Source organism: Sminthopsis crassicaudata, chromosome 3 (genome assembly GCF_048593235.1).
Source record: "Sminthopsis crassicaudata isolate SCR6 chromosome 3, ASM4859323v1, whole genome shotgun sequence".
Taxonomy (NCBI): domain Eukaryota; kingdom Metazoa; phylum Chordata; class Mammalia; order Dasyuromorphia; family Dasyuridae; genus Sminthopsis; species Sminthopsis crassicaudata.
The window spans coordinates 197,217,342-197,244,974 of record NC_133619.1 but is presented as its reverse complement, the minus strand read 5'-3'; the positions used below and the strand labels follow the sequence as shown (position 1 = coordinate 197,244,974).

The following is a 27,633-nucleotide window of genomic DNA, read 5'->3' as shown; positions in this document are numbered from 1 at the left end:
ACTTGGCAAGAAAGAGGCATGACGGATGGACTCACAAACACCCTTCTAAAAGAAGGAGAAAGTGAGGAAAGTTTCCAGCAAGTTGGGTGGACCCTATATGGCCAGCTTTGAGCAGGATGGTAAGGCATGGAGGGATTTCAATCTACATCTTTGGAGGAAAGGGCCGAATTAATGAGCTCACAGATCTATTTTAGTATTTGAACATAACACAATAATGCTGTCTGAAAGAGATTTCCCCCATCCTCCACTCCCATTAAAGGGTTTTGAGCTCCTTGGAAATAGGCAGCATATTAACTTGTAAAATGGTTTTAATCAACTGTTCCTGCTCTATTGCTCTATAGTGCATTGCCTGAAAAGCCAGAAAAGTTGATTTCCCACAAGTATGCCAGACCATGAGGTTGTAAAATTAAAATGGAAATTGCGCACAGAATAGTACATAGTATTCTGGACTTGTTCATACTTGAAGTCGTGTTAACTTTCACTTTGGGGTACTGAGTCCGGAACTTTATCCCTCGGGAGATCTTTTCCTCGGCTTGGCCCTCTCTTTTGGGTTAACTCGCAGTTATATTCAGCATAGCAATCAGGTAAAAGAAAGCAACGCCCAAATCGGGCAGCGAAGTGAAGCGTCTACTAGGCGGGGAGAACCCGAGAATCGAAGAAGATACACAGACTCTCGAGTCATCCCCCCACCTCATCCCTTCCTAACCCTTCCCCTCCCTCCCTCTGACTTTCCTCCAGGGAAAAAGAGGAGCGGGCTTTCCAACTTTGCTCCAATCGGGGCCGCAGCTCCTCCTGTGGGGTCCCCCTGCTGGAGGATATGCACCCACCCGGGAGGCAGTTGGAGAAACTTTTCCGCAGCTTCCCTCTCTAACCAGAGGAGGCGAGCACGACCCTACTCCCACGCCTCCCGCCTCCAGCCTCCACACCCTCTTCTCTCCCCGCCCCTAGGCATTCCATAGTTCTTGCCCAGCCCCAGGAGCCACTGATAGGCGGAGCGCTGGGCATTCACTGTGTATATGCAAATGAGAACCTCTCCTCACCGGGCGCAGTTTGGACCCGAGCTGCTGTCGCCGCCTCTGCCTACGCTCCTGCCTTTGCTGGGGAATTTGGTACTCTTATGTGGTGGCTGACCCACCGGACTGCTGTATAAGTATGAGAGAGGAAGACCCGGAGGGGGGCTGAAGATGAAGGTGTCCGTGCATGGACCACCGCCGAATGTCAAACTAGCGCAAGCCGGAGTCCAGCTCGGAGCCGGAGACTGTGAAGTACCCGTTTTAGCAGCCTGGGTTGCAGCTACCAAGGTAGCAGCTGTGGCTGCAGAGGCAGTGGCGGCAGCGGCGGCGGCAGCGGCGCCAACAGCAACTGCAACAGTAGCACTAGCATTAGCTCTGTGGCCGCTGCTGCCACAGTTGCCATGAGTTGTGCGGAGGTGATGTATCACCCTCAGCCATATGGAGCAACCCAGTATTTGCCCAACTCAGTGGCAGCAGCAGCCTGCCCCACAGCTTATTACCATACTGCTTCCCAAAACAGCCAGCAGGTGAGTCGTCCTGGGGTAACTGGGATAGGGAATCTGGAGGCTGCGATCTGTTCTACTTACTGAACACTCTCGGGACAGTTAGCCAGGAAATGAGGAGATAGACGCTGCCTAGGATACTGAGGGCTTCACTGTGGCGATTCAACCCGAAGAGGAAGGGAACAGGTGGAGGGAGGTCTGACGTAGGGACTGGGGTGAGCCAGATTATAAAAGTTTGGAAAAGCACCTGAGGGCTATTGTTGGGGATTATCCATCTGGAATCTGCTTTGAAGTGTCTCGGAGAAATTATAGACCACTTCAAAAACAGATTTTAGTTCCTAGCATGAGCTTCTTTGAAACTCAGCAGGTAAGGAGTCTTTTGCAGAGGCTGAAACAATAAGACCCCCAAATAAAACAAACTTCTTTTAATCACATATTTTGGTTTTTTTGCAATTGAAAAGGAGATTCAGGCGTGCAGGTATAATGACACACTATCAAATTCAGATGTCAAAAACGTAGTAACGGAATGAGTTAGAAAATGGGCCCTTGGGCTGGGAAGTGGGTCCCTGGAATTAATCTCCACTTCTCTTGAATATGAATATTAAAGCTGGGCCTTACGAGAGCTAGAGGAGTAGAGCAAGGAATGACCACATAGTGTAGACTAAAATATCCATTCAGTCCCAGGGAAGGCTCACATGAATAATAATCCTTGGACATAGGTAGGGCCAGATAGATCAAAGATTAGAGAACCAGAAGGAAACTGTGAGCTTAAGCAAGAGAAATGGAATGCATTTTGAGGGAATGCATAAATAGTTGGCTACCCTCCTCCCATGAAGCCAGTGAGTAAAGCCACTGGTTGTGTATGTTTCATAACCTAGGTAGCATATAGAAAAAGGGTATGTCACAAGCGGTTACACCAAGACAACGATCATATCTTCAGCTTTTGGGGGTCAGGGAGTTTATTTGGAGGATCTGAACCAGCATATTTTATGATGAGAACTCCACCAAAATATGAGACAGGGTTAAGGAAAATGTATCCTCAAAACATTTATACTTAGGTGTTCAAGATTAATTTGCTCTTCTGCTTTTTATCAAACGGCCTCTCCATACATCCTCCCGTTTTAAAAACTGTTAAGCCACTCATACTAGTCCTTGGTAGATATCAGCACTAATATTTGGAAAGGAAGACAAAAGTCTGTTCAGGAATTTCACTAATTGGCAGAAGAGGATTAGTGTTTGTATTTCATTTAATGAAGTTGGCCAAAGCTTGTTATATTTTATTGTTTCTTACCCTAATCTCTGAACATTTTAAGGCTAAATTCCTTCTCTGTGATAAGAGAAAAAAAAAAAAAAAAACAACCACCCACAACTTTGATTTCTGGACAAGGGTGAGGGCTTTTTTCTTTCAAAATGTAAATGATTTCATGAGTAATTGTAACTAAGCACAGAGCTGGGTAAAGGAAACATAGAAAAGAGATGCTTACCATGAATTGTGTTTCTTGTCAAGATCCTGTACCAGAAGACAACAAACCCAGTCAGTGTAGTTACAATGAGTTGTCTGTTAATATATACATAAAAGGACAATATCAGAAATGGATAAATATTTAGGTGTTCTTACCTTCTGCCACATATATGTGTGTGTGTGTGTGTGTGTGTGTATGTGTATGTGTATGTGTATATATATGTATATATATATGTATGATATATATATATATATATATCAAATAGTACAAGAAGTTGACACCTTTTCCTTTTCTTTATCTTGTAAAACAATCAGTAACCTCCTTTTAGAAATTATAGATTATTTTTGGCATGGCAAATTTTTTTTGTAAATATTAAATGATAATAAATAATAATTAACTAATAATTTGTAAAACTAAATAGTTTTATTTATAGAAGATAATGTTTAGAATCAGAATTGTAAATTATCAAATTTAGGATGTGATTAGAAATGACCTGGGAATTGGTTCTGCATTGTTGTATACCCAAAAAAATCATGGCATAAATATTAGCTTGTGTCTTAATTTTCCAAATGATGTTAACCACAACAAATACAAAAAACAAGTTGAATTCATGTAATTGGCCAAATTGTCTGAAATGTCTAAAAATTACTTGCAAGAGCAGGTTAGTTAATCTTTCACCTTTGTGTGATTAGACTTATTAGTACTGTGTTGATTAATTTGAATTTGAGATTTTGAGTGTATAATTGAACTTTGAGTTTTAACTGTTTCCCCAAATGTGTTGGATGACCTATATTTTCAATCATGTAATTATTTGTCACTGCTTAGTTGAAATGAAGAAATTGTTCCTTTGCATCATCAGCTAGTAAGAGTTTTATGCTTTAGTTTGATGACCTGTATTTTTAAATTAAAAAAAAAAAAATTCAGGAAATTCTTATCAGATTGCCAGCATTTTTAGACTTTGTGTGCATGGGTGAAGTGGGACTAATATTGACTTGGCCCTAAAGTAGTCATCTGAGGATACATTTTTTGTTGTTGTTGTTGCATTCCATAAGGTTTTATCATTATTATCCATGAAAATTTTCTCCGTACATGGGAAGTGACCCCTAATAGCATCTTGACGAGATTAAAAAAAAGGAGAGCTATAACTTTCAAATTCCTAATACATTTCAAAAACTTATTTATGGAAAAGCAAGAGAGGAAGGGAAATTGAAAAAGTGACATAATCCAAAGGACAGAGTGACCGTCCATTAATTTTAGCCTATCTGGTGTAATGATAGAAAAGAGAAGCAAAATTTAGTATGGCTTCCTTTTTCTGGCAATATGCTTCACTAAATTGATTTCCTCCAAAATCTGTACTGAGCTGGTGTCTTTAGAAACCAATAGATTAACACTGACCAATATTCTGTGTTTTCTGTTTACATATTTTCCTTTCTTTTTAGTGGGAGTTCAAATAACTTCTTTAAATGATTTGAAAATTGCATACTTTCTTCAAGGAGGAAATGTCTTAAGTTTAAAAATGAAGCTTTCATCTTTTTTTGAAAACACATTAGATTACAGACTGTGGATGCATAGATAGATACATTTAGATGTCTTCAGATACATCATATCATAGTCATAGAACTGGAAGGGATCTTAGAGATTATCTATCATCCAATTTCCACAATTTATAGATTAAAAAACTGAGGCTAAGAGACATATCACCAGTCATTTTGGTAGTGATATAGTGATTCAAAACCAAATCTATTGACTTAAAATCTAGCAATGTACTCTATAATGTCTTGTAGCAGGAAATTCTTAACAAGTTGTTTTTGCTTTTGCAATACTTTCTGTCCACAGTGGGCTTCTTTAAAAGACACAGCTAAAGATTTCCTTTCTCCTGAAGGATTTGAGTTGTTAATGTTCAGTTGCAGAAACATCACTCTAAGCTGTGTCACTAAAGTGTCTCAAATTTGTAGTGAGGGAGTCTATTCATATTAGATAAATTGTGCTTTTCAGGCACACCAGAGAATACAATCTGGGGAAAATCCACTGGTTCTGTAAATGTGCATGAATTATAAATGAAAAATTTTTGTTTTGGTCCTCAGAATGTCTCTAGAAATATGTGGAAGTTTTTCTCTGTGCTGCAGGAAGATCTGGGACTTTCCCGATAGATTTCATGCCACCTCTACATATGTATACCCCTCCTCATTGCTTTCACTCCCCATCATCTCCTTCAGGACTGATCTTTCCCTTCATCTATATCTCACCACTACTCAGCCATGCCCTCCTCACCACCCACCCACTAAAAAAGAACAGGGAAAAAAAAAGAAAAGATAGACATTTCCACATATCATAATATGTGGACTTACTAGACTGCAATAACTTGAAGAATCCACATAAAATTTTGTAATAAGTATAGAGAAAAACTAAGGGACATACATCATGGAATAAGGAAGTTCATTCTCATCTAAGGAACTTACCATCTAAATACAAGCTTGCTTATTTTAAAAAATTCCCTTTATTTGAAATAGTAGGTTTAAGTTGGAAGTTTTCTAAGATTGTGCCACAGTGTTTTGTAATTTTCCAGAATAGTATTTACAATATGGTCATACCATAGCTTGGTAAAAGTCTGTAGGTATTAATTCTGACTCTGCTCTCTTTAAAGGCATAGCTGAGTTAATGTATCTTTAAATAATTAAATTCAATTTTAAAAATCTGCCTCTTTTGTTAATAGAAGTTCAATTATAAATCTGAAAGAAATGTTCAAACTTAAACTTCCCTCCAACATTGCACGAGTTGTGTACATATGCAGATGTGAAGCATCCCAAAATGATCTTTTTTGATAGTTAAAATTCATATGTAGTAGATTCCTTGGCTTTGAAGTTTATGGATTCTTCAGAAATCCTTAGTAGTATACTTCTTGAAAATTTTTGCTGGGAACAAAATTGCTCTGATTTTTTTTTTTTCCTATCAGAAAAAAAGCTTTTTCTGTTTGTTTTTTTGTTTTTGTTTTGTTTGTTTGTTTATTTGTTTTTTATAAGACATTAACTCCACTAAGCAAAAAAATAGCTAGTTATACTTTTATGAAGATTTGGGAAGCAAAATTAACAAAAACTATTAAGTCCCCAGTATGTTATTGGGTCAAGCATACATTTTACTTCAGTGGGGGAAGAGAATAGAATTTTATATACTAAGTAGATGACCATACTGTTAGCTTATTTAAACCAGAAGATCTAATTTTCTTGCAACTATAAGCAAGGACTTAAATGGATTTGTAGGAATTCATGCAGGCCTACTTTGAAGAAGAACAGTCCTTATAATTCAGTTCTGCACAAATAAACTTGACACAGAGATTTAGGGGCTTAAAATGTTTCGTAGTTCCATGCACCTAATAACTTTGCAGCCAGAAAATCTAAACCTGGATGAAAATTAAAACTTGAAATAAGCAAATTAAATTGTTCTCTGATAGTAAATCAGAATGATTTATACCATAAAGTGATGGTTAAATGATCAGAATCTATAAAATCATATATATAATATGGATAAGGTAAAATGTGTTTATCAGATTCTGAAAACTTTTTAACAAGGGTGAGTGGACCTTTTGAAACTTGAGTGAGGTAAGTTTAGGATAAGTACCATGAATTAGATTGAAAAAAAAAAAAACACAAAACATTGCTTTCCTTTCAATGGGTAAGGAGGATAAATAGTATTTTATAGATGAGGAACCTGAGATTTAGAAGGACTTGTGCAGGGTTATATAGTTGGTAGATTAAGTTGTACAGCTGGAATTTGAACCCTTGTCTCTTGCCTTCAGGTCCAGTTCTTTTAACTACAGCACCACTGATGTTACAAGGTGGTATAAGAATGAAATACAAACTGATTTGAGTGATTTGAATAGTTTCATGAGTTATGTAGTCTTACAAAAGGCTACTAAGAAAAATTGAGATACAACTAACCCTACACGTAAATGCCAGGAAAGATAAATGATAGGAAAGATAGCTTTACTAGCTTTTGACTGATTCTTTTCTTTGTCTGATTATAGCTTAAGGTATTACTATTTTGCTTATTCTTAGGAGACTTTTGAAGATGGACAGTCTCCAAGATTGAAAGGCATAAAACTGTAAAAGTAGAATTCCAGGCATTGTGAGGGGGATGGGAGAGATATTGAGAGCATGGTTCCTAACTCAAAATATACCACACAAACTTTTTTCTACTTCACTAACTCATAGTTAGCTTTCTTTATTCTATTATACTATCTCACTCACTTACATAAAAAAGCAATTTAGTATTTGGAAGCATACAGAAGTCATTGAGACAAGTAGGATGAGTGATATGGACAATCAGGGTTGTTTGTAGCATTTTTTGAATTAAAAAACAAACAAACAAACAACTCAATCATATATTAAATATGAAGGAATGATACCTACCTAGTTATGTGAATTAGAAAGTGGTTATGAGGACAATTACTGTCTGAAGACAAGAATCTTGTTTATTGGATCTTGGCAATAACAAAATTATCGTTTTCATATGTCCTTTTTTATATTTTCATATTCTGACTTCCTAAAAAAAAAAGTTCAGTTTTAAAAGTTGAATAATGAAATGGTCATGATAATCCAGGTGATATACTTTGACTAGAGACCCATAATTGACCCATAAACACTTTGTGTGGTCTCAATGAGAGTTCACATTTTCAAAAATATATATTTTCCCCTTTATTAAGCAAAAGTAGGGCTACATAATATCAATACTTTTGAGGGGTTTTTTTAATTTTTGGCAAACCTGATAAGCAGGTAAATGAAGAATAATATGACACAATAATAGAATTCTGACAATAGTTGAAGAAATCTATCTTCTGAGAGTCTTCTCCCTGGGAGTAATCCTAGTCTTGTGTCTTAAAATAAATTTATCACTGTATTGAGATCAGTAAGGATGACAATTAACCTGGGCAACCATGTTAAATAATTCACTTTAAGACATATTTTTAACTTTAGGAAAAAGTTTCTTTTTGTATAATGTATAATAATCACTTGTCATTTGGAGAAGCAAAAGTATTTTGACTTCTGACTGAGAAGACATTCTCTTCTTCACAGAAATGTTCTAAGCTTTTTTTTTTTTTTTTTTTCCCCCAATTGTCTGGAAAGGAAATATTCAGTGCAAACAGACCATATTCTGGTCCTGATGACTGTAATTGCACAACCTGAGGGAAGAAAAGGCAGCTTTGTGTCCATTAGCTGATAATTCTTTTTATATAACTCAGTTCTTTTATTGGAGTATAATTAGGCACTATTACAAGCACTTATAGAAATGAACTATTTGAATTAGAAATGAACTTTTAAAATGTGTGAGCTTATTTGCTTGCTGTCCTCTTTATTTCTATTTATTTCCACTTTATTTCTGTGTTCACAATCGCCTTTCTAATGGCAAAGTTAACAAGAACCTCTGAAAATGGAGTCCTCTTAAAGCTTGCATTTGAAAAATAGGTTGTAGGAATAACCTTGATAAAATTGCTAATTAGATAAAACATTGTGCAGATATGACAATTTAAGCTTTGACTTCAAAATTTAAGCTTTGAATGTTGGCTTAAAAATTTATAATTTATAATTTAATAATATATGCTAAAAGTAACTTGTATACATATGGTAAATATGGTAAAATGGGAAGTGTGCTTTTCCAAATGAAAGGGCTTCTTTGGAAAGTCATCTCTTTTACATCTTACTAATATAACCTGAAGCTGAGACTCATTTTCCTTAACTCAACTTAGTTGAACTGAAAGACCTTTAAGATCCCCTTCAGCTCTAAATTTATAACTGTGATCTCTTGGGAAAGCTTTCTTTGGGAATTGTTGAAATGTTGAAAGTAAATAGAAACTAGATATATGCCACCAAAATTAAATAAGAAATTGGACAATAATAAATAATAAAGTACAGAACTCAAGAAATAGTTGAGGATCATGATGATTTGGAAAGAAAGTATAATACATATGAGTACATGAGAGTATGAGCTAACCAATGCAATTTCAGTAAGGAACATTTTAAAAGAAATTTAAATAGTATTTTATTTTTTCCAATTAACATACAAAGATAGTTTTCAACATTGATTACTCTAAAACTTTGAGTTCCAAATTTTTTTTTCTTCCTCTCTCCCCAACATAGCAAGCAATCCTATGTAGACCATACATGTACATACACTCCAAATATATTTTCATACTAGTCATGCTGTGAAAGAAAAATAAGAACAAAATGGAATAATCATGAAGAAAAACAAGTAAGCAAACCAAAAGGTGAATGAATAAAAATGCCTCTATCTGTACTCAGCCTCCATAGTTTTCTCTCTCTGGATGCAAAAAGTAATTTCTATCCCAAGTCTATTGGAAGTGTCTTGCCTCAGTGTAATGCTGAGAACTAAGTCTATCATAGTTCATCATCACATAATTTTGCTGGACCTGTGTAAAATGTCCTCCTGGTTCTGCTCACTTAACTCAGCATAAGTTCACGGATTCAGTAATGATACTACAGAATGAAAGGGTATGTACAGTTTTAAGTCCTTTAGACATAGCTCCAAATTGTTCCTTGAATGTCTATGTTCATAACCCTAGTAATAAACATTTAAGAGGAACAATCAATATCAAGGCCTACCAGTTAACTTTGGTTTTGATTTCTACACTTTAAGACAAAATTGCAGTTTAAGTTGGGTAGAGGTATTAAATAATATAAGTAAATTATAATATATACTCTATAGCTGTTTAAGTTCTTTTCTTTATATGAATTAATTTGTTGCAAGGGACCTAAATTTATTTCATCAGATATCACTCTTATCAGTTCAGCCATCATGTTTTTCCTATTGTTCTGGGACAGTGATTTCTTTTTCTCTTTTATTTGCTTTGGAGCTTTGGCAAGCTTTAGATGCTGTTCTTTGTTGGAGATGGGTGTGCTGGAGCCAGTTCAGGGGCACCAATTATTAAGTTTTCTGTATTAACTTTTACACTTCTGAAATGGTAAATTCCAAGTTAGGTCTTGTTTTTTAATTGTTTTGTTGATTGTCTAGATTTTAGAAAGCAATAGGAAAAATGTTAATAATACAGATTAAACTTCACAGTGAAACCGGTGTGTGTGCGTGTGTGTGTGTGTGTGTGTGTGATTCTCCAACTTCCCTGCAAAAGCTGGTTGTTAAATATTTATGAGTATTCATCTTGTTAGAAAAGTTAGTAAAAAGTTAGTTAAGATGTTGAATTTATGCCATAGAAAGCAAATAGGCAAAGATCTTTACTAGCAAAGAAGGAAAAAAGAAATTTGTTTTATAATTTAAAGAAATATTTAAATATTGGAGTTATACTGGAGTTTTTATAGACAAAATAAAGGTATGACACTATAAAGTAACAAAACATTAAAAAATGCAACAGATCATTGCTTAAATCATCAGGAAAGTGATCTATAGGAATTGTAAAGAGCAAAAATGTATTTGGATTCAAATATAGGTTCTTTTTATTTCACATATTGAAAATCTTATATCATGTAGACAGATTTCTTTAAAGCCTCTATATTTTTTGAGGTACCTTACAGTTAAATTGAAAAAAAAATGCATACAGAAAAAAATTGCACTAAAAATGTATTTTTAGTCATTTTAGTCATTATTATTACCTATACAAGCTTTATGTCAATATAGTCTAAAAGTTTAATTTTTTTTAAGAAAAAAAATTAAAAAGAATCTGTAAAAATAATCAAGTCAAGATTGTATGTAGGTCTGCTGATTAAAAACCAGTTTTCTTTCTGTAGTTCTGTAACAATTCAAATGAAACATGCGTAAAGATTCCTCATTTTCCATCTATGCAAAAGTGAAAATATATTCATATTATCATTGCAACAGCTTGGAGACTAGCAACAAGGATTAAATTTAATGATATGTCTTTGAGATAGATATATAACCCATACTGCTACAAAGTTTGAATGCAAAGCATTATCTTTATTTACAAATCATCAGAAACTCATACGTAAATTCTTTAGGAATGATATCTAGTAAGAATAATATATTCTTCAATAAAGAGAGTAATTGAATGAAGAAAATTTGATTAAAAGATTTTAAGATTCTGTTGTTCATAACTACTAGAATCTTAGACTTCAAGTTTATATATTTCAGCAATATTTATATATATATGCATATACATGTATTTTTACTATGATATATACATATGTATATATATACACACATTATTTACTGAACATAATATACTGATTTTTTTACATCATTTGTTTTGTAACAAAGATAACAGAATCAATAGTACCACTTCAACTAATCATGAATCATTTAGAAATCATAATTTTCCTTAGACATAAACATTTCAAGACATTTTAAATGATCCAAATTTTTCTGCCTTCTTTTTTTGGCAAAGCAATTATTCCCCCCACCCCAGCTCTATGGCTATCATTTTCATTTATCCTTAAGTGGTAGTTTTTTGTTTTTTGTTTTTTTTTCTTATAACAATGGTAACTGGACTATCTGAAAAATATGTTCCTTATAAAATGGATCTTCACACATATTCATTCTGACATTTTTATTTGATTTTAAAGAAAGAAGTCCAAAGCATCTGCCAAATCCTTTTATAAAATGTTAAATTCCTTATGTTTTAACAAAACATTCCTTCTCTTTTCCCTTCCCTACCAACACTCCTATGTTCTGTAGCTCATAATTAGAATATTGCATTATACCATCTTTAAAACATACAGAAAAAGGAGATGTGGTGAGATAGGTTGACTTTGAAATGAACAAGGAAAAACATATTCTCTTATTCTTGTTATATCATGATATAGTGTGTGTGTGTGTGTGTGTGTGTGTGTGTGTATGTGTGTGTATATGTAGAATGATCATTTAATCCTAATAAATTTTGGCATTTAAAAGTGAATTGATTGTTTTTTGCTGAGTTTCACATAACAAGGATCAAACTTTAAAAACTTTAGTGGGGAAGATAAGCAAGGAGTAGGGAAAAAGAACAACATTCCATGCTATGAAGCTACTTCTATTTTTTTTTTTAAGTAATCTAGTTAATGATCTTTTACAAACTGCCTTTGATACTGTGTTTTGTTTATTCCATACCAGAAAAAGTTAGCAGTATACAGCAAGATGCAGGAGTCTCTGGAAATGACCCTTCCCAGCAAACAAGAGGAGGAGGAGGAGGAGGAGGATGAGGAGGAGGAGGAGGAGGAGGAGGAGGAGAAAGACCAGCCTGCCGAGATGGAGTACCTTAACTCTCGATGTGTCCTTTTCACTTATTTCCAGGGAGACATTGGTTCAGTAGTGGATGAACACTTCTCAAGAGCTTTGGGCCAACACAGCAGCTTCCATACAGAATCTGCCATTTCAAAAAGCAAGATGGGGCTAACCCCCTTATGGAGAGGTAAGAATTAAAAAATCATATGCTCTCCAGCTCACTGTATTTGTTTCACAATGTCTCTGACTAAAATCCAGCTGGAGACGTGCCTTTGGAGGACAAATATCCACTTGCTTTTTAATTTTTAAGGACAGAAAGGAATTTCTTTCAAACAGCTGGATCAGTTTTGTCACATGTGGAATGCAGGGTTGGAAAAGATGCAGTCACACCCCTTAAATTCTTTATGGAAAGTAATGATGCAACTGGTATGAGTTTATAGTGGCAGAAGAGAGCTGCAAAGCATCATTCCTGAAGCCCCTATAGCTCTATTTGGATCTCTTAATAATAGGCATGCCTAAAGCAGCTTTTAAGAAATTAGCTATTGCTCATTCCACAAAGTGTTACTGTGGTGACCTAACTGAGATCTGAGTCTGGACTTCTGAGGGTAGACACTGAAAAATGTTTTGTCTTCTTGAAATAGCTTTCTGTCTCTTATCTCTGCTTCATCTACTTGTAAAGAGGGTTCTGGCATTCATTTTTGAACTTGATTTAAAGAACCATCACAGGGATTTCTTGAGTACTAACTTAAGCAAAAATTTGTATGTGGTAAGAAATCTTACTCATGATGTAACCAAAGTGTTAAATCATTGAAGGGAAGACAAGTTATCAAATTGAGCCCTTTTATAGCAGTCCAAAGATATGTCTGGAATGTTTGTTTCCCTTTTTATAAAAATTCAGTATAGGATACCAGAACAAACCAGAGCTTATTGATTTATTAATGCAAAAGAGAGAGAGTTAGCATAGTAGAAGATGATATAAGATAAAAAATATGAAATACTTTGTGTTTATATGTTAATTATGTAAAAATGGGGTTTTGACTGATATTAAAAAATGCAGATCCTTATACTTTATGAAGTATACTAATATAGATTTTAAAAATTGGATATTGAGAGTAGGGTGGAAAATTTTCTTTTAACAACTAACATAATGATATCTGTGGCCCCTTCAGCCTCAGTGGCCCTGCCTACATCTCTTGCAGACACTCATTTCACTTTTACTTTCTTTCTCAATACTTAGAATAATGGCATGCATATTGCAGGCACTTAACTATCTGTTGGATGTTTGGCCAAACTAAAGTCAATAATCCTAGTACCATTTAGTATAAGATCAGAATTCAAAGTGATTTTGTTAAGTTAGAGATAGCAACTGTCATGGGCAAGTAAGAAGTGGAAGAAGGGAAAGGAAATGTAAAATGAAAATAAGGCAAGGGAAGACAGATTGTAACATTTTAAAAATATATTTGACTCACCAAATTATGGAAATCAGAATTAATCTAATGTAGGCCCTTGTCTAATGGATAAAGGATATCTAAAACTCAGAAGGATAAAGTGGTTTCTCAATATTAAGCAGCTAATTAATAGAATAGTGGGAACTGAGTCCCAAGTCTTCTGACATCCAGTGCTTTGAAACAGCATTCTATTTTTGTTGTGAAATTAAGAAAGATTAAAACATGAATGTTTAATATATAAAAACAGAAGACCATATATGCAATTACTAACTTCTTTTTACTGAAACTTTCTTAAAACTGTATATTCAATTTAAAAATAGCAGTGACTTAGCCACTCTGTCTTTTTCCCTTTCTGTAGTTCCTTTTGGTCTCTTCTGGGCATTTAAAAAATGTATCAATTATGCACTTTTTCCTTTCCTTTTTAAAACTCACTTTCAACACCTATCAACTCTTCCTCTCTTCAAAGAGAAGCCACCTCTTATAATAAGTATAGTTCAGCAAAACAAATCAATGTGGCCAAGTCTGAAAAATGCATAGTTTCATTGTGTATTTCTAGTACATCAAATGTCTGCCAAGAGGGATTTATGATTTTTTTTTTCATGATAAGATGCTGCATGGGAGAAAGGACACTAAAAGATCATGGGGTAAGATTTAGTCAATAACAAAGTAAATATGAGTCAGCCTACAGTCTTAAAAAAGCAAACACCTGCTGGGGTGTGTGAATAAGAGTGTAACATGGGGGGAAAACCCACCTAAATCAATTCTTTCATTTAAAAAAGAGTGGGATTCTGTTCAAAATACTGCATTAAGGCATATATTTTCCATCTTAAGAGAAATATAGAGAATTTAGATAGCATTTTCAGAAAAGCCCAAAGATAAGTACAGTACTGTAAAACAAAACATTGGAGATAGAAATCATTTTGTGTGAACTGGTTAATGTTCAATTTAATATCATTCATCAATCCCATTGATATTTTTCCATAGCCTGCAGTCCCTAGAATCCAATATTATATCTCCTGCTGAGCTCACTCATTTAGCATTTTAGTTATGAGACCTTGTGTTATTATGTGCCAACACCCATAGACACACCCACACCTACAGACACAGAGTCCCATTGATGAACAAGAAAGGTCAAGCTGATAATCATCCCTGATGTAAGGCATCTCTTTGGGAAACTTCTCCCCTCTTCCCTTAAATGGTAGGGGACTTGCCAGAAACTTACTCTTGAGCTAAAGTTTGCCTTTACTTTTTTTTTTTTTTTTTTTTTTAAATTATAGCTTTTTGTTTACAAGATATATGCATGGGTAATTTTTAGCATTGACAATTGCAAAACCTTTTGTTCCAATTTTCCCTTCCTTCCTGCCCACCCCCTCCTCAAGATTGCAGGTAGACTAACACATGTTAAATATGTTAAAGAATATGTTAAATATTATATATATATATGTATATATATATATATATGCATACATACATACATATCCATACAATTATTTTGCTGCACAAGAAGAATCGGACTTTGAAATAATGTACAATTAACCCATGAAGGAAATCAATGAAGAAAATAAAAAAATGCAGGGGGACAAAAACAAAAGGATGTTGCTGTGTAGTGGTTCACACTCATTTCACAGAGTTCTTTTGCTGGGTGTAGCTGGTTTTATTCATTATTGAACAAATGGAACTGATTTGGTTTATCTCATTGTTGAAGAGAGTCATGTCCATCAGAATTGATCATCATATAGAATTGTTATTGAAATATATAATGATCTCCTGGTCTTGCTCATTTCACTCAGCATCAGTTCATGTAAGTCTCTCCAGGCCTTTCTGAAATCATCCTGCTGGTCATTTCTTATAGAACAATACTATTCCATAACATTCATATACCACAATTTATTCAGCCATTCTCCAATTGATGGGATCTACTCAGTTTCCAGTTTCTGGCCACTACAAAGAGGGCTGCCACAAACATTTTTGCATGTACAGGTCCCTTTCCCTTCTTTAAGATATCTTTGGGATAAGCCCAGTTACTACTGAGATAAGCCCAGTAGTAACACTGCTGAATCAAAGGGTATGAACAGTTCGATATTTTTTTGAGCATAGTTCCAAATCACTCTCCAGAATTGCTGGATGTATTCACAATTCCACCAACAATGCATCAGTGTTCCAGTTTTCCCACATCCTCTCCAACATTCAGCATTATCTTTTCCTGTTAACTTGGCCAATCTGACAGGTGTGTAATGGTATCTTAGAGCTGTCTTAATTTACATTTCTCTGATTAATAATGACTTGGAGCATCTTTTCATATGGGTAGAAATAATTTCAATTTCTTCATCTGAAAATTGTATGTTCATATCCTTTGATCATTTATCACTTGGAGAATGGCTTGATTTCTTATAGAGTCAATTCTCTATATATTTTGGAGATGAGGCCTTTATCAGAACCTTTGACTGTAAAAATGTTTTCCCAGTTTATTATTATTTCCTTTCTAAACTTGTCTGCATCAATTTTGTTTGTACAAAAGTTTTTCAATTTGATATAAACAAAATTTTCTATTTTGTGATCAATAATGACATCTAGTTCTTCCTTGGTCACAAATTCCTTCCTCCTCCACAGGTCTTCAAGGTAAACTATCCTATGTTCTTTTAATTTATTTATAATCTCATTCTTTATGCCTAGATCATGAACCCATTTTGGTGTACGGGTTAATGCCTAGTTTCTGTCATACTAATTTCCAATTTTCCCAGCATTTTTTGTCAAACAGTGAATTCTTAGCCCAAAAGCTGGGGTCTTTGGGTTTGTCAAACACTAGTTTATTAAAATTATTGACTATTTTGTACTGTGAACCTAACCTATTCCACTGATCAACTAGTCTACCAATACCAAATGATTTTGGTAACTGCTACTTTATAATATAGTTTTAGATCTGGTACAGCTAGGCTACCTTCATTTGATTTTTTTTTTTTTTTTTTTTTGCCTTGAAAGTCTTGAATATTTGTTGTTCCAGATGAATTTTATCATTTTTTCTAGGTAATTAAAATAGTTTTTGTTTTGTTTTTTTTTGGTGAGTCTTATTGGTATAGCACTAAATAGATTAGTTTAGGTAGTATTGTCACCTTTATTATATTTTGCTTGACCTATCCAAGAGCACTTAAGATTTTTTCAGTTGGTTAGATCTGACTATTTCTGTGGAAAGTGTTTTGTAGTTTTGCTCATATAGTTTCTGAATTTCCCTTGGCAGGTAGATTCCCAAGTATTTTATACTATGGAAAGTTACTTTAAATGGAATTTCTCTTTGTAACTCCAACTCTTGGATTTTGTTAGTGATATATAAGAATGCTGATGACTTATGTGGATTTATTTTGTATCCTGCAACTTTGCCAAAGTTGTGGATTATTGCTAGTAGCTTTTTAGTAGAATCTCTGGGGTTCTCTAAGTATAACATCATATCACCTACAAAGAGTGATAATTTGGTTTCCTCATTACCTACTCTAATTCCTTTAATCTCTTTCTTAATTCTTATTGCTGAAGCTAGCATTTCTGATACAGTATTGAATAGTAATGGTGATAGTGGGCAACCTTGTTTTATTCCTGATCTTACTGGGAATGGTTCCAGTTTATCCCCACTACATATGATACTTACTGATGGTTTTAAATAGATGCTACTGACTATTTTAAGGAAAAGTCCATGACTCAAGTGTTTTTATTAGGAATGGATGTTGGATTTTATCAAATGCTTTTTCTGCATCTATCGAGATGATCATATGCTATTTGTTAATTTGGTTATTGATATAGTCAATTACGCTAATAGTTTCTCTAATATTGAACCAGTCCTGCTTTCCTGGTATAAATCCTACTTGGTCATGGTGTATTATTCTGGGGATGATTTTTTGTAATCTTTTTACTAATATTTTATTTAAGATTTTGCATCAATATTAATTAGGGAGATTGGTCTATAATTTTCTTTCTCTGTTTTCAGTCTATCTAGTTTAGGTAACAATACCATGTCTGGATCATAAAAGGAATTTGGTAGGAGTTCCCTATTTTTTCAAATAGTTTATATAACATTGGAGTTAATTGTTCTTTAAATGTTTTGTAGAATTCACATGTAAATCCATCTGGTCCTGGGGATTTTTTCTTAGGGAGTTGATTAATAGCTTGTTCTATTTCTTTTTCTATAATGGGGCTATTTAAGCAATTTACTTCCTTCTCTGTTTATCTGTGAAGCCTACATTTTTGAAGGTAGTCATCCATTTCACTTAGATTATCAAATTTATTGGCATAAAGTTGAGTAAAGTAACTCCTAATTATTGCTCTAATTTCCTTTTCATTGGTGGAAAGTTCTCCCTTTTCATTTTTAAGACTAACAATTTTGTTTTCCTCATTGCTTTTTCTAATTGGATTTACTAAGTGGTTAGCTATTTTATTGTTTTTTTTTCCCCATAAAACCAACTCTTAGTTTTATTTATTAATTCAATAGCTTTTTTACTTTCAATTTTATCAATTTCTCCTTTTAATTTTAGAATTTCTAGTATAGTATTTGATTGGGGGTTTTTAATTTGCTCTTTTTCTAGCTTTTTAAGATGCAAGCCCAATTCATTGATCATTGATCCATTGAACCCTTTCTCTAGTTTATTCAAATAAGTCTCTAAAGATTTAAATTTCCCCTTATTACTGCTTTGGCTGCATCCCACAAATTTTTCTCATTCTTATTTTCATCATTCTCTTGGGTGTAATTATTAATTGTATCTGTTATTTGCTGTTCCACCCAATCATTCTTTAAATTAGATTATTTAGTTTCCAATTACTTTTTGGTCTATTTACCCCTAGCTTTTTGTTGAATGTAGTTTTTATTGCATCATGATCTGAAAAGAATGCATTTACTATTTCTGCTTTTCTACATTTAATTTTGAGGACTTTATGTCCTAATATATGGTCAATTTTTGTATAGGTTCCATGAACTGCTGAGGAGAAAGTATACTGCTTTCTGTCTCCATTCAGTTGTCTACAAAGATCTATCATACTTAAATTTTCTAGTGTTCTATTTACCTCTTTAACTTCTTTCTTATTTGTTTTGTGTTTTGATTTATCTAATTCTGAGAGAGCAAGGTTGAGATCTCCCACTATTATAGTTTTGCTATTTCTTCTTGCAACTCTCTTAACTTTTCCTTTAGGAAGTTACATGCTATACCACTTGGTGCATATATATTTAATATTGATATTGCTTTATTGTCTATGCTACCCTTTAGCAAGATATAGTTTCCTTCCTTATCTCTTTTAATTAGGTCAATTTTTACTTTTGCCTGATCTGAGATAAGGATGGCTACCCCTGCTTTTTTGATTTTACCTGAAGTATAATAGATCCTGCTCCACCCTTTTACCTTTACTCTGTATGTATCCTGGTCCTTTAAATGTTTTTCCTGTAAACAACATATTGTAGGGCTGCCTTTATTTTCAAGCTCAATTTTGTACAGCTGATTTGGTACCAAAAAAGTGCACATTTACTAAGTGTAACTTCCCAGAGATGGCTGGCTTCCTTCCTTCTCCTTTCTTCTTCCTTCCTTCTCTTCCCTCCCTCCCTTTCTCCTTCCTTCTCTCCCTCTATTCCTCCTTTCCTCCCTTTCTTCCTTCTCACTCTCCTTCTTTCTCATCTTTCCCTCCCCTTCCCTTCTCCCCTTCTTCCCTCTCTCCTCCTCCTTCCCTCTTTCCCTCCCTTCAGTCCTTCCCTCTTTCCCTTCCCTTCAGTCCTTTCCTCTTTCCCTTCCCTTCAGTCCTTTCCTCTTTCCCTTCCCTTCCCTTCCCTCTCCTCCCTTCCCCTTCCCTCCTTCCTTTCTTCTTTCCTTCCTTCCTTCCATCCATTCATCCTTCCTCTTTCTGACTCTGCTTCTCTATCACCCTTCCTCTGTCCTTCCCTCCTCCTCTTCTTCCCTCATTAAAACAACTTAATGAACTCTTATTTTTATTGAGTATGTCATTTTCAAACCCCAGTCAAACTCTAAAATGAGTTTACAGCACCTAAGAAATTTAGATCACCATCCTTTCTGGGTTGTGTAAGTAATCAAGTAGAGTCAAAATCACTGATCACCATTTTATAGTACATTTTTTTTTTTTTTAAATCGAAAGTAAGTAATATATATTCAAGTTCATACACATCTGGTTACTTTCACTGGTAGCCAATAAAGATATGTGACTTTCTATGAAAGGAGAAGAGATTATTGGTTCTTGAAAGTTTGATTTTTTTTCCCCCAGAGGAAAGAAAGAAGAGGAAACAGGCAGGCACCATTGAGTGAATGTCTCTTTTTTCATCTTGGAATTTTCATACCTCAACCTCATGTACTTTATTGAAATAGTTTTCCTAAATATGGCCCTTAATATAAATGACAATTAAAGCTGCTAAAATAAAGTCCAGTTTAGCTAACACATTTATTTTAAAGATGAGGAAACAAGGGCCCAGAATTATTAAATTAATTATTAAAATAAATAAATAAAATAAATTATTAAATGTTCTGGTAACAGAGAACCAGCAGTAAAATCTAGGTCAGTGACTCTAAACTGCTTTTGAAAATCTTGTCCTTGTACCTCTAATCAGTACAAATTAAATCTTAATCATCATCTCAATGCAATTAGGTGATGCAGTAGAGAGGGCACTAGAACTGAAGTAAGGAAATTTAAATATGCCTTCATACATTAGTTTTGTGATCCTAAGCAAATCTTTTAAGCTCCATTTGCTTTAATTTCCTTAATTCTAAAATGAGTATGATAACAGTACTTACTTCCTAGGTTTTTTATGAACATCAAATAAGTTAATATTTGTTAAGTGCTTAGCACAGAAAAGTCACTATATAAATGTTTATTCTCTCCTACCATAATCCCCTCATACTAGCTTCTCCTGACTTTTCTATTCTTGCTAAGGTCTATAGTATTTTACTGATTTCTTTTTTTTTTTTTTAATTTTATTTTATAATTATAACATTTTTTGACAGTACATATGCATGGGTAATTTTTTACAACATTATCCCTTGCACTTACTTCTATTCAGATTTTTTCCCTTCCTCCCCCAACCCCCTCCCCCAGATGGCAAGCAGTCTTATATATGTTAAATATATTACAGTATAATTTAGATACAATATATGTGTGTAGAACCGAATTTTTTGTTGCACAGGAAGAATTGGATTCAGAAGGTAAAAATAACAGTTTACATTCATTTCCCAGTGTTCCTTTTCTGGATGTAGCTGGTTCTGTCCATCATTAATCAATTGGAATTGGATTAGCTCTTCTCTATGTTGAAGAAATCCACTTCCATCAGCATACATCCTCGTACAGTATCATTGTTGAAGTGTATAATGATCTTCTGGTTCTGCTCGTTTCACTCAGCATCAGTTGATGTAAGTCTCTCCAAGCCTCTCTGTATTTCTCCTGTTGGTCATTTCTTATAGAACAATAATATTCCATAACATTCATATACCATAGTTTACCCAACCATTCTCCAATTGATGGACATCCATTCATCTTCCAGCTTCTAGCCACTATGAAAAGGGCTGCCACAAACATTTTGGCACATACAGGACCCTTTCCCTTCTCTAGTAGTTCCTTGGGGTATAAGCCCAGTAGTAGTATGGCTGGGTCAAAGGGTATGCACATTTTGATAACTTTTTGGGCATAATTCCAGATTGCTCTCCAGAATGGTTGGATTCTTTCACAACTCCACCAACAATGCATCAGTGTCCCAGTTTTCCCACAGCCCCTCCAACATTCATCATTATTTGTTCCTATCATCTTTGCCAATCTGACAGGTGTGTAATGATACCTCAGAGTTGTCTTAATTTGCATTTCTCTGATCAATAGTGATTTGGAACACTCTTTCATATGAGTGGAAATAGTTTTAATTTCATCGTCTGAAAATTGTCTGTTCATATCCTTTGACCATTTATCAATTGGAGAATGGCTTGATTTCTTATAAATTAAAGTCAATTCTCTGTATATTTTGGAGATGAGGCCTTTATTAGAACCTTTAACTGTAAAAATTTTTTCCCAATTTGTTACTTCCCTTCTAATCTTGTTTGCATTAGTTTTGTTTGTGCAGAAACTTTTTAATTTGGTGTAATCAAAATGTTCTATTTTGTGATCAATAATGGTCTCTAGTTCTCCCTTGGACACAAACTCCTTCCTCCTCCACAAGTCTGAGAGGTAAACCATCCCATGTTCCTCCAATTTATTTATGATTTCGTTCTTTATGCCTAAATCTTGGACCCATTTTGATCTAATCTTAGTATGTGGTGTTAAATGTGGGTCCATGCCTAGTTTCTGCCATACTAATTTCCAGTTTTCCCAGCAGTTTTTGTCAAATAATGAATTCTTATCCCAAAATTTGGGATCTTTGGGTTTGTCAAAGATTAGATTGCTATTTTTATTCACTATCTTGCTCTGTAAACCTAACCTATGCCACTGATCAACTAGTCTATTTCTTAGCCAATACCAAATGGTTTTGGTGACTGTTGCTTTATAATATAGCTTTAAATCAGGTACACTTAGACCACCTTCCTCTGACTTTTTTTTCATTAGTTCCCTTGCAATTCTCGACCTTTTATTCTTCCATATGAATTTTGTTGTTATTTTTTCTAGGTCATTAAAATAGTTTCTTGGGAGTCTGATTGGTATAGCACTAAATAAATAGATTAGTTTCGGGAGTATTGTCATCTTTATTATATTCGCTCGGCCTATCCAAGAACACTGAAAGTCTTTCCAATTATTTAAATCTGACTTTATTTTTGTGGCGAGTGTTTTGTAATTTTGCTCATATAATTCCTGACTCTCCTTTGGTAGATATATTCCCAAATATTTGATACTATCGACTGTTATTTTGAATGGAATTTCTCTTTGTATTTCTTGCTATTGGATTGTGTTGGTAATGTATAAAAATCTTGAGGATTTATGTGGATTTATTTTGTATCCTGCGACTTTGCTAAAATTCTGAATTATTTCTAATAGCTTTTTAGCAGAGTCTTTGGGGTTCTCTAAGTATACCATCATGTCATCTACTGATTTCTTTAAATTAAATTCTGAACCTCATTTAAAATGACCATATATGGTACATATGAAGTCCTTCCAATTCTGAGTTCAGGGTGTCTTTGGATCTCCCCCAAACTCATTACAAAAGTCCTAATTATACTTTTTGCCTATACTGTTAGAATAGCATTCTAATTCTAATCTTCCATCTTTACTCTCTCCACTACACACTATTACCAGATTCTGTCACTTCCTTGCTTAAAAACATCCAGAAACCTCCCATTGCCTACTGAAATTACAGACTCCCCAGCATTCCTTAATAAGATCCCCAAAAACATCTTGTTAATCACATCTATGTTAAGAAAAAAAAACAACACAAACTCAATGATAACTTTTGTTTTTATATTGTCATTCTTCCCAAATCTATCCTTTTTCCTTTCCCTTGAGAGGAAGTTTTTTGCTTTGGGGTTTGTGTGCGTGTGTGTGTGTGTGTGTGTCTGTGTGTGTGTGTGTATTTGCGTTTTTTTGTTTTGTTTTGTTTTTGCATTTCTAGTGTCTGACATTTAGAGGCATTTAATAAACATTTATTGATTGGTTACAAAGAATAAAAGAGAGTTTATAAAAGTACAATTTGGCAAAATAAGTGAAGGCAATATAGTCCCCAATCTGTGTAAAAAAACTTAAGAAGTTTATTTTTAATTCTTCAGGAAACTTGACCTTTATAATTTTGCGGTGTTCTAGTTATTGCTCTTTGGATTGTTCTTTCCATTTTGATTGTCATTATTGTACATTTTAATTTGCTAGTTCTGATTATTTCACTTTTGCATCTATTTATCTTTTCATGCCTTTCTGAAGTTTTCACATTTATAGTTTTTGCAGCACAGTAATATTCCATTACATTCATGTATTAAAAACTTTATTTAGTCTCTTTAAGCCTTATCTCTTACCTCTCTCTGCTGAACTCTAGCAAATGTGAAACTGTTCACTGTAGCTGAATACTTCCTGCAATTTTGCTTGCCATTTTCTCTACATGAAATATCTTTTGCTCATTCTATGATATTCTGTCTTTCTAGTCTCATCTAGGTAACAAGATTATAGGGTGGGACAGCCAGGTGGCACTGTGGATAAGGCACCAGCCCTGAAGTCAAGAAGACCTGAGTTCAAATGTGGTCTCATACACTTAACAATTTCTAACTGTGTGACCCTGGGCAAGTCACTTAATATAATGCAAAGTCACTTTGCATTTTTGGCCTCAGCAAAAAAAAAAAAAAAAAAAAAAAGAGAGAGAGAGAGAGAGAGAGAGAGAGAGAGAGAAAGAAAGAGAGAGAGAAAGAAAGAAAGAAAGAAAGAAAGAAAGAAAGAAAGAAAGAAAGAAAGAAAGAAAGAAAGAAAGAAAGAAAGAAAGAAAGAAAGAAAGAAGAAAGAAAAAAAGAAAGAAAAAAAGAAAGAGAAAGAAAGAAGGAAAAGAAAAAATTATAGGGTGCTGGGTTTTGAGTCAGGAAGACTTGAGTTAAAATTCTGCTTCAGAGCTTTACTAGCTGTGTGTGCTTAGGCAAATCTCTATTTCTGAGCTTCTTCAACAACAAAATGGGGGCAATATTACACATTTCACAAAGCTATGAGGTTTAAATGAATGGTTTGTAAAGTGCATGACTTGTAGTAGAACATTAATAAATATTTGTTGTTCCCATTTACAGCTTGAAAGGTTCCTTTAAGATCATTTGGTCCAACTTCCTTTTTTTATAAGTGAGAAAACTTAAGACAGAGAAACTGATTTGCTCAATGTCATACAGCCAGTGCATTACTTTGTGGGTACAGTTTTTACCCAAGTTTTCTGAATCTAGATTTGAGGCTCTTTCCATTATATTACTCTAATATCTGCTTCATGAGTTCTTTTCTGATCTTCTTACACCTAAAAGTGATGCCTTATGTACCTTAAATAACTTAGCTCTCTATTGTCCCTCTTTTAAAATATTTGCATTTTGCCTTGTTTTATAGTTTGTAGGTTCTCAAGAGGTCAGGATTATGATATCTTAATCATCTTTATACTCTTTAAGCTTTCCTAATACACATGTTAATAGAATTATATTCAATTCAAAATGCTCAACAGATATATGTTGGTGATAACATCTATGATATGCTAAAAAGAAGATACTAGCCAAATGCTGAGTTATAGAATTTTCTTTTAAGTATTTTGAAGTGGTATAGATTTTTCTATAGTGAGGACATAAATATATTATTAAGTGGAGAACTGTCTTGAGATCAGTCAAAAGTTTGAGTTTTTGAAACCATATGTTTCTCTGATTTGTAATTGTAGAGTTTTGTAACTTGGGGATTTTCTCATCTTGAATATTCATAGGTTTTATTACTCATGGGTTTTGTAATTTTATTCATTTACCAAAATAAGCTTCCTAAAGTGTAGATCTAACCATGCCTTACTTTTCTCTTTTTAGTGTCATTCTTTTTTTAGTGTCACTTCTAGGATAAAATTCATGTTTCTGAATTTGGCATACAAGGTCTCATAAATCCAGCTTCAGTCTCCCTTTCTAGTTTTTTCACATTTTTTACCTATGAATACTAGAGAGATAGCATACTATAGTGGATAGGGGAGCAGCCTCAAAGTCAAGAAGAAATGGGTTCAAGTCTTGACTGGGAGATATCCTGGCTATGGGATCCTGATAAGATCACTTACTTCTCTGTGCTCTAGGCAACTTTCTAGGACAACTGGAATATTTGTTATGTAGCTTTTCTCATGAATATAATTCCCTCCCTCTTCACCTCTACTGACTAGAATCTCAATTTCCTTCAAAGTTGATCCACCCCTGCGGCTGGTGCTTTATCTTTGATTTTGCTTTCTTATGGATAGAAGAGGACTGGCCTTGATCAAAAAGAATGTGTTATGGCCTACCTCTGATGTAGTAGCCCTATGACGTTAGCAAGCTACTACCCCCCAAGTTATTAAGAGTCTTAAATTATAAATAAATTGCTAGTCTACATCAGTAGACTACTCTAAAATTTTTCTACTCTATTCTAAACATTTTCTAATCTAAAAATTCCTCAGATACATGAAATTACAAGATGGACTCCACCAAAAAATTCTTTATCTATATACAATTCTGTACTTCCTCCCTAGTTGAAAGTAATTATTTCCTTACTTTCCTTTTTCTTTTTTTGTCTTCCTTATCTCTGTGACTAGCTCTGCCACTTCTATCGCTTATACATAGACACTGAATCAAATTGAATTAGACACTATATTAATGTCTATCTTGCACATAACAGACATTTAATACTTATGAAATGATTGATTACATTTCATTACTTGGGGCAATTCAAAGTCTCTTTCAAAGCATTTTATTCCCTTCTACTCACTGGTGTTTGTTAATTTAGACTTTTTTTTTTTTTTTTTTTTTTTGCAAATAAATGGGTATTTTACATTCCAATAAAGAAGAAAGAAAAGAAAATTGCTGTGATTCAGTGATTCATCAGGTTGCTGAAAAAGTATTATAACTTGCTGAATATATAAGAAAAGTAACTAATACCCTGAATATCTTTATATTTTGAGGGAGGAGGAGATGATCTTGCAAAAAAAGATTTACTTAGTGAAGAGGGGACCCTGGATCTCTGAAAATCCTTGAAGGAGAAAATCTCCTTTAACTCTGCCTTAGTAAGGGACACTGCCCCAAGTCTTTTTCCTTTAAATGAACTTTAAGTTTTGACTGCTTGAGGAGGGAATGAAGAGGAAACCCCAAAACTCTGAAAAATCCTTAAAGGAAAAAACCACCTTCTACTCTGCCTCAGGGAAGGGATTCCATCCAAGTACAAACAGTTTCTTCTTTGTTATCTGGATGGGGGACAGCTCAGTCCCGAAACCCATTGAATTCAATTCAAATTCTAACCCAGACAGGAGCCAACCTGGGACTCCACCCACAAGCCCCTATTATAAAAGAGCCAGACTGGAGCCCTCTCTTGCCAGAGATCCCAAACATGTCAGCCTTATGCCTGACACCAAGGATTTCTGCCCACTGGAACACTGGTTCCGTTGCCCTCTTATCTCTACTTTACTAACTAGACTTTACTTCCAAACCCCATAATAAATCTCTTTTATCAATCTAGGTTTTCGGGTCTGTAAATTCCTTTACAGAGAACTCTTGCACTGCCACTAGACCTTATTTAACTCTGTATCCTTGCGTCGAATCCAAAGGGGTTGCGGGGAGCTCTATTTGACTTCCTGTACCCCCACCTGCCACTAGACCTCAATTAAACCCTAATTTCATTTAGGTACCCCAATTCTAAACCTTATCTTTAGAAACACCTGAATACAGGTGAGAAATTCCAGGAAGGCTAGAATACAAATGATTTCATCTATAGTACAGAAAATAATTCCTGCTGAAGACCAATCATGAAATAATTGGTTTAAATTCAGTGTTAGCAGCTTATTCTGGGGGTTAGAAAAAACTTCAATGAAAGGTTTCAGTATAGTAAAAGTGTCCTCAAACAGCATGTTTAAAATGTAGATGTTAAATTCATACACGTTTATTTGACAAATAGGACCAAAGAGATAATTTTGTTCAACTCAACAGATTTGGTATTGAAGGGAAACAAACTCAAAACTTTCATTAGATCATAGAACATGTTTTGTAGTCTCTAGAAGAAAAATTCCTTAAGAATGGCAGTTTTCCAATGAAATCTGATAATATTGCATTTAATGAATATGTGTAGAATTAGTGTCTAGAATTTCCTAGGAGGAGGAGATATGGTTGAATCTCTTCTGAGAAACTGCCCAGTTATCAATGATCCCAAACTACTTATTACAGCAAAAACTAAAAAAAAAAAACAAAAACAAAAAACAAACAAAAAAAAAACCTCACAAATATCTTCATATTGACAAGATGTCACTTTAATTCATGGAATGTTTTGATCTTAGAACTAGAATTGCAAATGTCAACATATTCCTAGTGAATATGCACAAATAGCATACTGCATATTAGCATAGATGGCTTGAATGTAAGTAGTGACCTTTCCCCTT

The 27,633-nt window shown here is 34.3% G+C and overlaps 1 protein-coding gene across 5 annotated transcripts in view; it reads left to right on the top strand.

The window, feature by feature from the left end:
- Positions 1 to 1,012: 1,012 nt before the first annotated feature.
- The window catches only part of VGLL3 (vestigial like family member 3), a 75,950-nt gene continuing 49,329 nt past the window's right edge, over positions 1,013 to 27,633 (top strand). For 3 of the 5 annotated variants that reach the window (XM_074299793.1, XM_074299792.1, XM_074299795.1), the window contains exons 1-2: positions 1,407 to 1,540; positions 12,049 to 12,346. In XM_074299793.1, the coding sequence (XP_074155894.1) occupies positions 1,415 to 1,540; positions 12,049 to 12,346 (424 nt within the window). In that variant the 5' untranslated portion in view covers positions 1,407 to 1,414. Of the gene's footprint in view, positions 1,541 to 12,048; positions 12,347 to 27,633 lie in introns of all 5 variants that reach the window. The other 2 variants (XM_074299797.1, XM_074299796.1) reach the window with 2 other exon arrangements.